The 16,857-nt window shown below is 37.0% G+C and overlaps 2 protein-coding genes across 5 annotated transcripts in view; both read right to left on the minus strand.

Annotated features, from left to right (window-relative positions):
* The window catches only part of osbpl3b (oxysterol binding protein-like 3b), a 39,827-nt gene extending 30,830 nt beyond the window's left edge, over nucleotides 1–8,997 (minus strand). For all 4 annotated transcript variants that reach the window (XM_028471170.1, XM_028471169.1, XM_028471167.1 and 1 more), the window contains exon 1: nucleotides 8,865–8,997. The gene's annotated coding sequence lies outside the window, so the exon portion shown is untranslated. The remainder of the gene's footprint in view (nucleotides 1–8,864) is intronic.
* A 3,797-nt stretch (nucleotides 8,998–12,794) lies between these two features.
* On the minus strand, nucleotides 12,795–16,651 carry spmip4 (sperm microtubule inner protein 4). Its single transcript, XM_028470485.1, has 8 exons — nucleotides 16,568–16,651; nucleotides 16,172–16,271; nucleotides 14,660–14,689; nucleotides 14,183–14,373; nucleotides 14,012–14,100; nucleotides 13,760–13,934; nucleotides 13,487–13,575; nucleotides 12,795–13,409 (listed from the first exon to the last, which is right to left on the minus strand). Exons 1-8 carry the CDS (start codon nucleotides 16,581–16,583, stop codon nucleotides 12,795–12,797), a joined length of 1,305 nt encoding a protein of 434 aa, XP_028326286.1. The 5' UTR covers nucleotides 16,584–16,651.
* Nucleotides 16,652–16,857: the final 206 nt, after the last annotated feature.

A 16,857-nucleotide genomic window follows, 5' to 3' on the forward strand; every position in this document is an offset into this window, starting at 1 on the left:
GACTTCAGGCAACGTGGATCCTGTGCCTCTCCTGTCCTCCTCCAGACTCTGGGACCTCGATTTCCAAAGGAAATGCAAAATTTGCTTTCGTCAGAAAACATGACTTTGGACCACTCAGCAGCAGTCCAGCTCTTTTTTTCCTTAGCCCAGGTGAGACGCTTTTCGCGCTGTTTCTTGGTCAACAGTGGCTTGACACGAGGTATGCGGCAGTTGAAACCCATGTCTTTCAAGCGTCTCTTGGTGGTTGATCTTGAAGCACTGACTCCAGCAGCTGTCCACTCCTTGTGAATCTCCCCCACATTCTTGAATGGGTTTTTTTTCACAATCCTGACCAGGGCGCAGTGATCCCTATTGCTTGTACACTTTTTCTGACCACAGTTGTTCCTTCCCTTTGCCTCTCCATTAATGTGTTTGGACACAGAGCTCTGAGAACAGCCAGCCTCTTCAGCAATAACTTTTTGTGTCTTTCCCTCCTTGTGCAATGTGTCGATGGTCGCCTTTTGGACAGCTGAGTATTGTACATGCTCATATTTTTCATTTTCATACTTTTCAGTTGGCCAACATTTCTAAAAATCCCTTTTTTGTATCAGCCTTAAGTAATATTCTAATTTTGTGACACACGGAATTTTGGATTTTCATTTGTTGCCACTTCAAATCATCAAAATTAAATGAAATAAACATTTGAATGCATCAGTCTGTGTGCAATGAATAAATATAATGTACAAGTTACACCTTTTGAATGCAATTACTGAAATAAATCAAGTTTTTCTAAATATTCTAATTCACTGGCTTTTACCTGTATATTTAAAAGAAAACTCACCCACCGGCGGTCTCTTTTTCCTTCAAGCTCGGGTCCTCTACCAGAGGCCTGGGAGCTTAGATGATGTCATCAAATTATTTTTTGTATTGTACATGCATACATTCAGTGTTGATAAATGAAGTAAATATATTTGGATTAGAAGCAACAGCAGGTTTTGCGATGCCACATTCAAGAAACATGTGTTTACTCCACTAATGCTGATGGAGGCTTCACGTAGTTCCAGTGTGGTCTGCCTCTGCAGCTTCATCTCCAACTCTCTTGTAGTTGAAGTTACCCTCAGCTTCGGGGTTAAGTCCCTTGTTTCACAGCAGTCACTGAGTATGACATGGGACTCCGGTTGAATTTAACAGCTGCAATGTTTATTTTACCAATCGCCCAAAAACGTCATACAGCTTATAATCGATCTGCTCTGGTCTCACACGCTCCCTCACTCCGCACACTGGTCGAGCGACCAGCACATTCATTTGCAGTTCAAGGGTCACGCACTCACACTGACAACAAATGTTATGTTCAAGTCCTGCATGGAAATTCTTCCAACTCTTCCACTCCCTCATAGTCACAAGCGTGTACCGTTTGATTTTCCATGAAACTGTATCAAGTAGTACCTAAGGAATTTGGTCAGTACCTAAAAAAACAACCTCAATTCATATGATTAGATCGGTGATCAGTTTTTTTAAACTCACTCTTCGGTGATTGGCCTAAAAATCCTGATCGTTTAAAGCCTAGTTAGAAAATAACCTTTCAGAAAACCACAGAGATAACCTTCAATATTTAAAGAAAGAAACACCCATGGGGTTAATCATGTAACAAATTAAAGCTATTTTCAAAGGATATTGTTTTAAGCACTTTGCATAAAACATAACAAGGTGTTTATAAAAAAAGTAACGTTTTGGTACAAATTATTATAACGACATAAAAGACTACAATAAAGCTGTTTGTACAAGGAAAACAAATCATGGCTTTTCTCCTGGGACTGGAACTAAAGTGATTACCTCTGTGGTCTGAAGCATTGCCTGATTAAACAGAATTAGCCTAATACACGAAAATCAATGTTGATTTAACCTTCCCCCACAGGTCAAACACTGCTCTGAGTTTACTCTGATCTTTTTAGATTTGGACTAAGCTGCCTGAAGGCGATAAAAGAAATGGTCTTTATACAACTTCCACTTTTGTGGTGTTATGGTAACCATTTTATTTCTACAAATCACCAGCTATTTTCTGACAACTCATCCCACTCACTTAAAAATGTTTTGCTAACAAGGAAAAGTACACTCACCGTCAGTAACATTACATTTTCCCGTCTATTCCAAAACAACAAGCATCAACGTCCTTTAATTTCTCTCAGTGGGATAAAGTGATTGCAATCAGATCTCTAATGAGCCAATGCTATTATGATGACTTACTCTTCCAGGATAGAGAAGCACTGAGCTCCATAGTTAGAATTTGAACATGTACTCCATTACTCATGTTATTATGTGTTGTTCAATCTTACGTATACACTGCAGTGATGTTGCTAGGTATTAATTAGCTTCTCCAACCATTACATCTTAAACATGTCTTTTTTAAAGACCTTTATGGGTAGAAAAAAACAACCACTGAAAGTATATGTGCCTAAAGTGAAGCATACTCAAAAGTGTGGACCAGTTTTGTAAGCATTTGTGACACTGAAAAAGAAAACTAAAAAGGAAGAGGAGGAAAGAAATTGGAAGAAGAATATTGTTTGTTGGCAGGCTAAGTGTTAGAGGTACACCTACTGGTGCTCTGCTAGTATTCTTAAGGGTTTAAAATGATGCTTGATGGGAAAAGAGAAAAAGAAAGGAGAACATAAGAGTTTGGGAATATTATGTATTATTCAGAAATATCAGAAGAATTAATGGGAGTACCGAGCAAACCATTAACCCAAAGGTGGACACAGAGACCAAACTGGCCTCTTCCTATAACATGTAATATATTATTTAACAGAAAACCTCTTGACGAAGCAATGTCCGCCCGCCAACCCACATCTCTTTCTTTCTCTGTGTGTAAATGCATGTATTTTAATGTGCACTTTCTCTTCAAACAAATGCACACGCCATCTTCTATCTAACTGGATACATCACGGTACGTCAAAGTAGCCACATTTTTAGCCAGAAATCCAGTTTGAAGTTGATTGAACAGCATTCAAATTGATAATAATTTCATAGTCATCTCATAATCATGATGAAAAGACAGAGGGAGTCGTGTCTCACTAAATAATTTCAATATTTTCTGTGTCTAAGACAGTCTGTCTTACCGTCAAACACTAGTTTAGATATCACGCACTCGCAGAAACATCCTGTCAAACAACCACATCCTCAACACACTGCCTCTCCTCCATTGTCCTTTTCTCTACCTCTCTCTCTCTGTGTAGTTTACTGTATTTACAGTACCAGTATGAAAGAGCCTGTCAGACTGAACTCAACACTAGCTCATTAAGAGCATGTTTCAGAATAGTTTAACTAACAAAGAGCTGGTGGAAGAAGCTAATGTGAGCATGCTGAGCAGTATCTCATTTTAGATATAGAGTTTAGGATTTAAACATTTCTAAATTAGAAAATGCATGGAAATTTGGTTTTAGTTTGTCGACATCATTATTGTGTTACGTTAACTCACATGATTTTATATTACATTTATTATGTCTCAATTCTCCCACAGGCTTTTTTTTTTTTTTTTTTAATCGGCTTATTCAACACCATGTCCCACCTTTTCATACTAAAGTGGCCCATCTCCAAATTAACATCATGTTTTATAACATCAATATTTTATTTGTTCTAAAAGTCCATAAAAAAATATCAGTTAATTTAGCCATCATGCCTTTATTTGTATCAATTCCTAGTCCAGTTTTCTTTAAAAAGTGAAGGAAAACTATAACAAAAGGCTCATTAATTATTATTAATCCACACTTCACCTTTAGCTCACCTCTGGAATTACAAAAATGAATTAACTGATAGGACCAAAAGGAGAAACCCTCAAAAGCTAAATATCTACAATGTGCTGAAGTGAAATCTATGATGTAGAGATATTTAGACATTACGTTATATTCCATTACCTCCTATTTACTGTGTATCACTCAAGACAGTCAGTATACACATGTTTTCAGGATATTTATTCAACAGCTCTTTAGATGGGCCTTTTATGTGCATGTAAGTTTTATTCACTGATATTCCTACACTTATCTTCCTACTGTAGATTTCAGTAAATGTTCTACAACGTTGACCCAAAAAAAAAAAAAAAGCTCAGCTAAAAATGTCAGAAACAGATTGTTTCCTAAATTAGTTTTTGTTTGTTTCAAACATGCATTTCTGCCACCTTGATCAGACTCGTATGCAGATGAGATGCAGAAGAAGTTATGAAACCAGTTTTGAGCCTCCTTCATTCTCTGATACCTTGAGTGGGTGCCTTGAGGGGGCTCAAAACAGCAGAGGAGCAACATCAGTTCAGCTGAGTCATAGATTATCCCAATAGACAAAAATGGAAAACATTGCTCGGGTGCTAATCATCCATCAAACCATTAACTTGTTGTTTTTCAGGCACGAGGCAGACCCTGCACAGGTCTCTTGTCCATCACAAGGTTGTAATTTGTTATTTTTATTTGTTTATTCCATTTTTTTCACTTTGAACACTTTCAGCATGTCTTTAAAATTGCCCTTCCGTGATAAATACAGTGTTTTTTATTGGAATTGAAAACCACTTACTCAACTATAGTCATAGACTTCAATTTGCCTCATCATCTTTCTTAATAGACTTTAGGGGAAAGAAAAACAAAAACACAAATGTTTCCTTTGAGAGGTCACAGACTGATGGGGACGTGTTGTGAATCCATAACCTTGAACATTAACGGTGAGGGAGCATTGCTAATCCAGATTTAACCCAAAAATTATTGTGATATATGATGTGTTTTTAACAGTTAAGTGTCTCTCCCTGAGCTCTACTACCTACTGTATCTACTACATGTTTGCATATGAAACTATGTCAATTATTGAAGCTGGCTTACTGCCCACACAATGCACATGCTCACTGCTTCTGTGTATCCACCTTTAAATTTTTTAACTGGCAATAGTTGTTTGTATTAAAAAAAAATCCTCATCCAAATGTAGTTATTACACTTGTGATTTGTCCTACTTCTGTACTTTATCCAAGTTATGTTATTTGTGTAAGAAGTAGAGTGCTCTTTAGAATGTATGGCAGTATAATCAGAAGCACAAGCAGATGCATTTTGAATATATGTTTTAAACTCATGTAATGCACAGAGGTTTTCTCTCCTCTTCAGGGAAATCTGCATTCCACAGATTGCAATGAGACCTCTTCTAAGTCAGTCCTTGTCGACGATGTTTACAGATATGATCCAGGCAGCAATGACCAGACCACGGGAGCGAGTATGACTTTCACCTTTCCCTTAACGTGTCTACTTGAGTCGATGCACTTTAAGACCAGCACCCACTTTTAGTTTACACAAACTCATGAACTTTTCCATAGAAACTCCTTCCAGCTTCTGATATATACATAAACAAAAACATGCTGACCCACACCTGAAAGCCTCCTCTGTGGTGGTGTTGACATAACACCCATGAAAACTACAAAGACGCTGTGCACAAAATATCCAAGCTTTTGGCATTCAATGTTGGCTCAACAGACTTTTCTTTTTGCACAGGACTTGTTTCTATATCAAATATGTACAGTGGAAGAACAAATTCTTAGAAATGTGATCTGACGGAAGTTTGTCCCGCGCTTGTCTTATTACTAGGAGTGGCGTTAATGCAATAGTTTTGCATCATTGAGCAGTTTTGAAAAAATAGTAACGAAAAATTATGGTCATCTGTCATTTTGACGGATTACAATTCACACCTCCGACCACTTAGTGGAGAGTGATAACAAAGCCCTATTTTCATTAATGTTAAATGCAACCACACACCATAGTGCATCCACGAAATATTTTACATTCTGTCCATCTGAACGTTTTGCATTTTATTTTCATATTGCTGGTCTGTTTACAGGAGAATGGCCACATTATAGGTTGACGGTGCGAGTACTCCTTTATGTTGCGTTCACACCGGATGCGTCACACATCTTTCCAGTGCGGTCCGAACCGCACGTCAAGTGCGTTGGCCTTGCGAGCGCGCTCCTGATTTTACGCATATCCGCACATACGCAAGAGTTGAAAATATTGAACTCCTGCAGCTGTATCTCACGACGAGTCTTTGTTGACGATGACGTCAGGAGTAGAAGCTGTGTGTGACCACCGGGACCGGACTAGGAAGGATTTGGCGTGGAGGAGAATCAGGGAGGAGGTGGTAGTAGCAGGAAAAAGTTCTCTCTGTAGTTTTCATCTTCAAAAGTCGGCACTGAGCTAGGATAGCATTAGCCGCTAATCCCACCGGCTTTTTTCACTGGTGGTTTATGTTAGGGGGAGGAGAAAAAGGAGCGCAGCCCCTCACTTCAGCAGGCAGTGAAACTTACTGAGTTGGATGTGTCGCTGGTGGGCGGGGCTTTGCTACAGACAAGCGTATGAAGCGAATGGGGACATTTTTTGATTCTGCGGATCCTGCGGTACGTTCCGCGCAGCAGATGCATCCGGTGTCACAGAAGACGCATTCGGTGTGAACGTAGCATTAGAGCTGCACTGATAGCTCACACTGACGACGCCTACAGGATTAGATAGCGTCATGACTACTATTATTGTTTTTACATGAAATAAGATTAAAAACACAACATGTCAAATTGTGACATCGGGCCTTTAATTAACTATGCTGTGAGAGTTCCTCTAACTGAAGTGAGTGCTTGCGGATCAGGAAACTCCTCGCTCAGAGAGTCTGGCTGAATTCTGATCTCTTCACTTGGAGTCGTTCCCTGAAAACTTTGGCTGCAATTTTAGTCTCATTTGACTGAAGCCCCTTCATCCACATGTTTTCTGTGTATACAACATCGCTTTTGGTAAACTGCAAATAAAGCCTATTATTGTAGAGCCCTGTAAAATCCACGTTAACAGAATCGTGGACGGAATCACGGAATCGACCAATGAAAACTCTTGAATGAAGAATTGACAGAATATGGATGAAACGCCGTCACTGTGAGGCAAGGAGCGCTTTTTTTTTATGGGAAAATGTTTCCAGGGACGACACTCATTAGGTGCACCGCCTGCACCCCTCCCGTCTTGGCTGCTTCAAACACCGTCTAAATCGCACTAAACACCGTCCCAAAATAAAACTACCAACTCATATCTCACTCTAAAATACAGAACCACCAGTGCCCGCTTAACTTTAATGTGTCTGTGAAACTCCGCCCGTTTCTCGTGAAGCGCTGCGCGGTCTCCGTGAAGACATTGCATTGTCAGATGATGGATTGCATGGTGCTTACGAGATGTTAAAAGCTTAGGATATGTTTTTTACTACCTTAACTTAACTCTATCTCTGACTGCTGTGTTTCTTGGTTTTTATATTGTTTGGTAACAAATATCTGACTAATGTCTGTGGTGGGGTTGTATTTAATACTGAAATTAGATTGCATAGAGGTGTACTCTCTTTACTAATTAAGTGTCTTCTGATTTTATTTGGGGGGGATCAGATTAAAGGGGGATGCGTATACTTTTGCAAGCTACATATTTTTCTGTAAAATTGTAATGTGTCATGTTGTGTTGGTCTAACACATAAAATCCACCCCCCGAAAAAATCATTTACATTTAAGGTTGTAATGTACATCCACCCAACGTATTACACTTTAGTTTATAGCGCGTCATTCATAGTTTTGTTTTGAGTGTTGGGTATTCCCCAAAGACAAGATGATGGCACTGATGATAAATCAAAGGCTTATTAACAAAGCTAACCCTGTACAGAGCAGGGTTTCTGTATAGCTACTAGTCCGAGGTCTATAGAATTAATCATTTTTTCAAATTAAATATAATAGCACATCATTTTTTGATAAAGTGTAATATACTGTTAATAAATACAACCAAAACTAAATTAAATATGTTGATCCCCAAATTTGGACATGCAATGATCAGTCCTATATTTTCACTGTATGATGTTATTATTTTTTACTTTTAGACACTTTTGCTGTGCGTCACCTATAAGTTATTGAGCTAGTAGCTCATAAATTACTATTCACATCTACTTACTTCAATAATTATAAAAATACAATGCAAAAGTCAAATAACAATTAGATTACTATAGCTGTGTAATTTATTGATCTTTAGTATCCATCTATTTATATATTTTTTACATTGGGCACAGGGTGGGAAACAGAACAGCAGACTATCAAAGAGTTAACACACCAGACAGACGGCCAATGAAACGTACCTTTCATACCTCTCAAGGGCAATTTACGGACTCCACACATGTTATTAGACTCTTAAAGACAAAAAAACAAAAACAAAAAAACAAGATACGCACAGAACATGTTAACTTCGTATATAAAGGGGGAGGAGTCAAGCCCAGTGACGTCTGTGCTGCTATAGTTTATTTTTGGTAAAACACTCTCGTTGTTTTATTTATTCATGTATTGCTGTATTTAAATAAATAAATAATAATAATAAAGCTCATACATTACATTTGTGTTAATGAAATAACAGTTTCATAAACTATTTGGAATAAATCTGTCAGTCAACATTGAGCACATGGCTTGATGATAAAGAGGGAATCCATTGTCAAGGACTCCACTCGTGTTTGGAAAACCTGTGTTAAAGTGATGTGTTACTAAACAATTTACCTTTATCTTTAGGGCTTAATGTACGTCTATCATACCAGTACCAGTTCACTATTGTTGCATATATAAACTCAAGGTCAGCAGCTCTGTATATTTCAAAAATGCAGTAAATACTGAGCTCTCACTGACACATGTGGTAGCACGTACTGTAGCGTTGCTGGGAAACGTTTTACTTCAAATGCTGCTTGGAAATTCAACTTTAATGGCACTTCACTCACTCGACACATGCTTGATTTTTTTTATTTTTAGTCAATGTTCTTATTTTATAATAACAATGATAATAAATACAAAAAAGTTAAAAAAAATAAAATAAAAAAAATGCACTCACCTCAAGCGGAAACAGACAGTGGATTGTGTTTATCTTCTACTTTGTAAATGTGGAAGTTAACGGCTGAACCACCGTGTCAAACTGCCGGAGCCGGAGCTGAACTGCATCCCAGTAGCGCCGCTGTAAAGGGGAGGGACTAAGGGACTGACAGACAAATGACACGACCAATCACAGCACGAATGTGGCCTTACGTTATTGTGTGGGCGTATACTATCGACAGCATCTTTTCCGTGACGTATTTGGAGGACCCGACAGCAAGGACGACCGGGGTTGGGTAAAAACAAAGTTTATTTAATCAAAAATGTACGGAGCCCTGGAGGTGACATGTGGATAGAGAACGGTATAATCTTTTTTTTTTTTTTTTTATAGATTTGTTTGATGAGAATGGATATCTTTTTTTTGTTTTGACATTGTTCTTATCACTAAATAATTTCCTGTAACATATATGGAGTTTAATTCAATTTTAAAGGTGATCCCTTCAGGCACAAGAGTGACTATGCAAACCAAAAATCCCTTGTTTAATGCTAAGTGGTGTAAAACTAACTGATTAAAAAGTGTAATAATGAAGATATAAGAAAAGAAATAATTTTTCACTATAAAATTACACCCAGGTAAAGCAATTTGGAACTCACATTTTGAAAATATAAAGTGGAAAAAAAGCTTGGTTATGCCCCTTTCAATTTTGTATTTATAATAAAATCAGGGAAGTACATTTCAAAATTTGACATAACATTTATCGCTGTAACATATTCATTTCTAAATATACTGATAAGAGTGATAAATGCACTTTTTGTTTTACCGCTGCCCATCAACGTTATTATTCTGGAATGTAGTTAAGGATTTTGTATACAACAGAACTAAAAACACAATAGTAATAAACGCCAAAATATTTTTTTCCTTTGAAAACCAAAATAGATCAATATTTTTCATTAGTCTCGTAAAATAATGGCAAAATTCCATAGTATGGAAAGTAGCTTTAAAATGAAGATTTTTTTTCCTGTGTACCTCTAAGTGACATACTGTGATGCCTGTATTTGCTTTATTCTAGTGTTTTCTCTGACTTTGTTCCCTTTATGTTTGTTTTGTAAACGACTGCAATTTGACAGTAAAATTGAAATAAAATTGAAAAACAGTGGTGGGTCCAAAAAAATCGAAACTCTTGGAATTTAAAATATTTAGGTTATAGTGCCACCTGCTGGACAAATATAAAAGTTACAGTTTGAAGTTTTCTTATTTGTTAAATTTTCTGTTCGCTGTTTGGCCAGAAAGACGAAGCACAGTTTCGTGATGAATAAGTAACAAAAAATCAACAATTTAGATATATATTCAACTTAAATATATAATTAAATTTAAAAAAATTACAAAAAATAAAGAATAAAATAAATGCATGCTACTTCTGCATTTTTATTTTCCATAATTGAAAACAAAGAAAACGTATTTTTCTGAAATAGTTGTAGGGAAAGTTGGAATATTTGTATGAGTTTATATACATGAGACAAACACGTGTTGTATTGTTTTATTCTCTATATAACAAAAAAAAAACAAAAAAAAAAACATACACACACAAACCATTTTGAATTTCAATTAAATAAATACTATGTTCTTACAGAAAATTAAAAAAAGCAGTTTTGCTCAACTTCTATAAAGTTCTGTTTTTAATAAGGTTTGACTGGAGTAAATCCTTTTCTTTTTCAACCATTTAATCTCCTGAATTTGTTATTTCACTTTCTATCCAATATTGATATTCCTGGGATGGTTATTTTCAGTATAAAACACATTACTTTGGAAGGACTTGTGTGTGTGTGTGTGTGTGTGAATTATTCAGAATTAAATTAACATTAGGAATTAAGTGTTTACAAGGTCATTTTAAAGAGGATTTAACTATTATTCTGAATTAAAGAGGAATTCAAGCTCCCATGTAAACATGTGTGTCTCAAAGTGTTTCTCCAGGCATAACTTCATACTGGTGCATTGCTTTTTCCCAATTTATTCATTTAAATATATGGAAACACAAAAAAGCTACTTAACCTCCCACTTTTCTATATCAATACATACTTCCTATGGGCACTGCACTAGTATATTATCATTCCTACTCATCAAAAATAAATAAGGATTGCTCTTAGAAAAGCTGTAATATAAAATTCTAATCAGTAAATTTGCTTATAATTCATGTGCTGTTTCTTTGGAATTATAGACAATATATAAGACATTTTTAATTAATTGCATATTACAGAATTGTTTTCTGCATATCTTGGGAACAAAAGAAATACTGTGGCTTAACAATGTCAAATCCCTCTGACTGAAGTTGCGCTCAAAGGGAGCGTGCTTATTTTTTCTTTAAATGGCATTATTTCCAATCTTTCTCCAAGAAAACTGGACAACTAGAGTGTCTCTGTTGCTGTGTTAGGCTATATGTTTTTTCTCCTTATCTATGAAAAGCTGCACTATCACTCAAGGCTGCAAGCTTGCCATACAAGGACTTAGAAACACAAAAAGGTTTTTCATATAAAGTCAACCTGACAGCAACAGATTAGGAGCAAAAGAGCATGTTTTTCTCCTGTAGCTCAAAGCTACAAGGTTTCTGTATCCCTCAGTAATACCAGAACACATTAAGTCACTAGACTCTGTGTTAGAGTTTCAAAGAGAAATTCACTTTAAGCCTTTTGGTTTTATTTTTAAAAAAAAAACATACCGGTAAGTGTCAGAGGAACAATCATAGCTTTTATTTGCACAGAATTATGCATTTAGAGCCAGTGATCTTTTTTTTTTTTTTACCATGATCATTCATCAAACAAACCAAGGTAATACTGTAATAAAGACATGCCTCCTGCAATGTGAAGCTAAAATTTTGAGGACCCACTCGAAAACGAGATGTTCCATCTCAAGGGGTATATCCTCCAATAAATAAATTTGAAATAAATTTGAATTTGAATACTTACACATATATTACAAAGTTAAGATTAAAATCCTATCAAAGCTTTTTGTAAACATCCGCATTCTTTCCTCTGTTCTAAAAACATTCAACCCTGAAGAGAAAATAAAAAATGACACAGAAAGCATGAATTATTGTGTAAATTACAGTACCAACTCACTGAGTTCAAGATATCTCAGTCCCGCAGAATACACAAATTCGGTGAAACTCAGTTTTTCCATGCAAATATCACATGATGGCAGTCATTTTTAATCGCAAATTCTTGAATAAACTCACCATTTCTACAAAAACCTACAATTTTCCACTAATTACTCCTACAAAATTTCCTAAATTGAATAAACTCACTGTGGTTAAGGACAGCGGGCTTGTAATCAGAGGGTCGCCGGTTTGAGTCACTGTGGGATGTTGAGCTTGTCCCTTAACCCCAATCCAACTGCTCCCCAGGTGCCTGCAGTTGGCAGCCTACCGCTACCCCTCGGGGGAATGGGTAACGGTGATCAATAAAGGTTACATTACATTACATATAGAATTTGTTTCAAAATCAAGTAAATTTAAAGTGAAGATTCTGCAATTTCTGATATATTTCAATAATTGCTTGGATATTGTCTGTGCCTATGAGACAATATATCATTTATACATAGAAGCATAAACTAGGGCACACGTAGTTATGTAGAAATGACTCGTTTTCCAGCGTTTGACACCCCTGATTTACACTGTAGAAAAGCTGTTGACTCCTGGAGGTCTGTAGTTCTGCATGGTTACGTCCAGATAATACACACCTGATACAAAGGGATTTTGGGTGCATGGACCTCTGCAGAACTAGATGGTGTATTAATTTAACTATAACAAAAACATGCACGACAGTAGCAAACACGACTTTGAAAGAAACTACTGTTTTTTTTTATTTGATATTTGGCTTTGCCATTTAACAGGAGCACGAATTACATGAAATAAGGCTGCATTTTCATATGGAAAAGTAAACATTTATTTCCTTAAAGTCATCCGTGAATGTAATTGCAGTTTAGTCCATTGAAGTTATGCTTTTTCCCTTTCACTACGTTATCCCTCAGGTTCACATGAGCATATGTGATGGAGTTGTTAAAATTGCGGTGAGCCTCAGACTTACTGAAGGAGTTTTGGAGGTCCCGTAGGTTTAGAGTTCTTTCTCTTCTCACAACACCAGCTCCGTCCATTGAGGAAACACCTTTCAGACATGGAGGTCGTGGCAGGAGAGGACAGGGGTCGGGTAACAGCCTTTTGTTTATCATCTTATCTATTGCAGAATTCCCTGATCTTTGCTTTGAATTTGATCTGAACTCATGTAGAGTTTGGTAAGGTACGTATTTGTGAGGGTATTGAATGTTTGAGACAGGGACACCATCGGCTCTATGGCTGCTGTGAGACATGGTTTCTTCTGTTCTTAACTCATGAGTGGTCCCAAAGGGTTGTTCTGTAGGAGCTATAGCAGTGCTTTGGTTTGGTTGTTCTGCATGCGTTTGCAGGAAATCAGCAGAAGTGGGAGTGCAGGTGCTCCTCCCCTCATCCCTCTCTAGTCCTCTTCTTCGTCCTAGTTGTGGTCTCGAGGGAACAAAAGCAGGATAGGATTTCTCTTGCTGAAGGGAACACATTTCAGGTCATTAGTGTCTCACACTGTAATTTTTACAATACAAAGAGAAATATGATGGTTCACCAGTGGTGCAATTTGTGGATTAATCCCACTGAGGTTGCTCATCTTTTCTCTGAAATCATCCATCTTCAAAGGATTTGCTGGCCCCGATCCTTGAAAGATCAAACATTGTTGCCAGATATAGAATAATTAACATAGAAACTCGATGATTTTGCAAACCTGACTCCAAACAAGGTTTTGGTATTCCTCGTCGAGGAAGTGTACCATTTAGTTTTGTGTTTTTGCATTTACAATATCGAACAAAATCTATTTGTTTATAAGAGTGAGGTGTTTTACCTGTAAAGTGCATTTGATAAGAGGTCAACCAGAGTGCCCTCTCCATGTTTTTCAGCATGTTGCATGTTCTCTCCGATAATGACAAATCCCAATCTCTGAGTTTAGGGTTAGGTTGCACAATCTTCGGAGGTGCAGGGTAGAAAACTTGCTTTTCTCCCTTTAATGGTTTTGTATGCTGGTGAGGAGGATTGCAAACCATCAGGATCTTGTATAACTTCATTGACTGTGTGTTATACATATTTCATTACGTACGTCCAAGGAGCCATGTGTTCCTGTCCATCTAATAGCAGTTTTCCTGGTTTTCATGGGTGATTCTATGATCTCGTGCCTGTAGGGACCACCTGTACTTGGAAAGAAAAATAAACCTGATTAAAAAAAAACAACACCCTGAACACCATCTGCCTTACAAGTGTTGCATGTTACCTATAGTTTTGGACAGCACAGTAACCTCTGGTGCACTGTTTGGGATATTAGTATCAAGGTAGGTTTGAGAAGCAGCTCTGATTCCTGTTTCAGGGTCATCCGGAGAGCGGAATGATGGAAACAACGCGAAACGAGAAATATGGGAGGAGTAGGGATGCTCTTTTAGTGTAGCAGTTCTCTTCATGATCTGTCTGTGGGCATTGCAGGAACATCAAGGGCACAAAACAGGTTTCAAGAGGAAAAGTTGTGACAAAATGAGTTAGAATTTTATCTACGTATGTATGTCAGTGCAGAGATCTTTATTTCTATTCTACATAGTGACCTGCGTGTTTTGGATGTCAGCAAACATTAATTTAATAAGTGTATTCCTATTGATAACAACTCATCACATTAAGGAAACATATCAAACAATATGGTGGGTGTCCCTTTAAGAACAGGAATTAAGAATGCATGCGTTAAAGTGAGAAAAGAACGTACCCCACGTTTATGTCTGTTGGCTTTGGGACACTGTAGGAAAAGACAGATTATCCATGTTATTGTTGTGAAATTGACCAAAAAAAAGTTATAGCTACAAAGAAACACACATAAAGACATCAGGGTGTTTTTTTAATTTAACTTTAAGGTTGCACGATTCTAGCTCCAAACAAAATCCCAATTTTTTACTTTGAAAACTTGATTTTCAATTCCAATTTACATTTTTTATAAAAATGTGTTTAAGTATTGCAAGTATTTCCTTTTAATTGAAAAAGTGAAAACAATTTTTTGTATTGGGAATAAAGTGCAACTGCAAAGCTTCAACAAAGAACTTTAAATCCCCTGTGCGTTTGATTAAATAACAACCTGCCCATCCAAAAATGAATCCTTCAGCATTTTTAAAAACACCACCATGCATTAGAAAAAACCTTACACAAAAATCACATTTAAAAAAGAAGATGTTGCAGTGAGGAATTATCACGTTAAACATGTATTTGAAACTTGTTTTTCAGCAGTCTGTAAAGGGAGAAACTCTTGCTGTGATTATTTATAATCAAACCACAGAACGTAAAAAGAATAGACGGGACAAGCTCCCCAGTGGAGTGAAGCTTTTTTTTTTTAGAGCTCCCCCTGCTGACTGGCTGCAGCATAGGTCATAAACCCCGCCTCCTCAATGATAACGGATGGGAAGTGAGTCAAACTGTAAAGTCAAAATACTCTGCTGTGATCATTAGATATTATCACCCTATAATGTGTTCAAGTGCTCATTTTTCTGTGAAGTTTGTTTTAAATAAGTTATTTGAGGTTGAAAATTGATTTTACGTCATATATGACGATGATTGACAGCCGCGGATCTTGCATAGCTTTCTCTGTGAATAGAAGTTACGTCATGAAGGAAAGCCAAGACGCCATTTAACTAGATATTTGAGTTGAAATATATTGTGGTTTTGTACTAACCTCTATGATATGAACAAGCCGTTGGTAGAATTTCCAGTGGGAAAGATACTTATGTTCTTGGCGTAGCTGGGCTTGAATAAGTCATCAGGGCAGTACGCTAAATGGGCGGGGCGTGTTACCAAGGCTCCTGCTGCACAGAATCTGGCTCCAAATGATGTCAAATTTGCAAGATGGAAGCGCCCCTGAGCAATGTATTTTGGCTTCAAGAACGTTGAGTGGGAACAGTTGCAGTTGCATGCCCACTGGATTAAACGGGAAAATCAATTTTCCGATTTATACTTTTTAAAAATCCCCCTCAATAAATAATCCGACTTCAATTTTATATCAATTAATCATGCAGCCTTAATTTACTTATTTTATTAACATTAAAGACAATAATGTGCTACTCACAATTGGTCATTCAGACGAGCATAATTAATTCTCTTTATGCTAGAGTGTTTATGATATTGTTGACTGCTGATGGCCCTGTGAGGAATAAAAAACAGCCCAAACAATGCATTCTCATGAAGCATTGGTTATGTAAAGAACCATAAATTCTTCATATCGGCAGTCACTCACTTAGGTATGGTTTCTCCATGACCGTCGGGATGATTTCCATTTAAATGGGACGGGATGCTGTGGTTACGAAAGGGCTTCATCCCCATGTGACTTTGCGATACTGGACTCACAAAAAAAAAAAAAGAAAAAGAGAGGTGGAAAAAAATTGTGGAAGCTAATACAATAAACAGAGAAGCTTAGAGATTAGATAATTAACAGGAAGGCAGTTTGTTTCATCAGTGAATCATTATTTTACATGTAAAACCCCTAAAAAGACATTCAAATGTAACACAAATGTTGAATTTATCTACCATGAATCCGTTTCAGCTCTTTTTTTTCTGCATTTACTTTGAAAGATATGAAATAATAGTCACCACACAAAATCAGTCAAATGTACTTAATAGGGCGTGACGTTACCTGCAGTAGTTTCCATTATCGTGTGGCAGCAGATAAGGACTGGAAGTCATTTTGACGGACAAAGGAGGGAACCTTGAGGCTTTTGTTACCTGAATAGACTTCCTCCTGCTCTGCCTGTGACCAATAAGGGGTTTAGATTCCTGCAACTGTCAGCGGACCCATGTAAAAAATAAACAATAGGCTCAGCTGAGAGACATCCAATCCAGCTCATAGACCACAGCTTTGTATGAGGAGCCACTTTGACGACAATGGAATAGATACAATCGATTAAACCTAAAACCTGACATTAT

This window comes from Gouania willdenowi, chromosome 16, assembly GCF_900634775.1.
Source record: "Gouania willdenowi chromosome 16, fGouWil2.1, whole genome shotgun sequence".
In the NCBI taxonomy this organism is placed as follows: domain Eukaryota; kingdom Metazoa; phylum Chordata; class Actinopteri; order Blenniiformes; family Gobiesocidae; genus Gouania; species Gouania willdenowi.

Coding starts and splice junctions, on each gene's coding strand:
- spmip4 (XM_028470485.1), bottom strand. Junction 14,101..14,182: donor TGTGCTGTCCAAAACTATAG/GTAACATGCAAC, acceptor TTCCAAGTACAG/GTGGTCCCTACAGGCACGAG. Junction 13,410..13,486: donor ATCCACAAATTGCACCACTG/GTGAACCATCAT, acceptor TGTTCCCTTCAG/CAAGAGAAATCCTATCCTGC.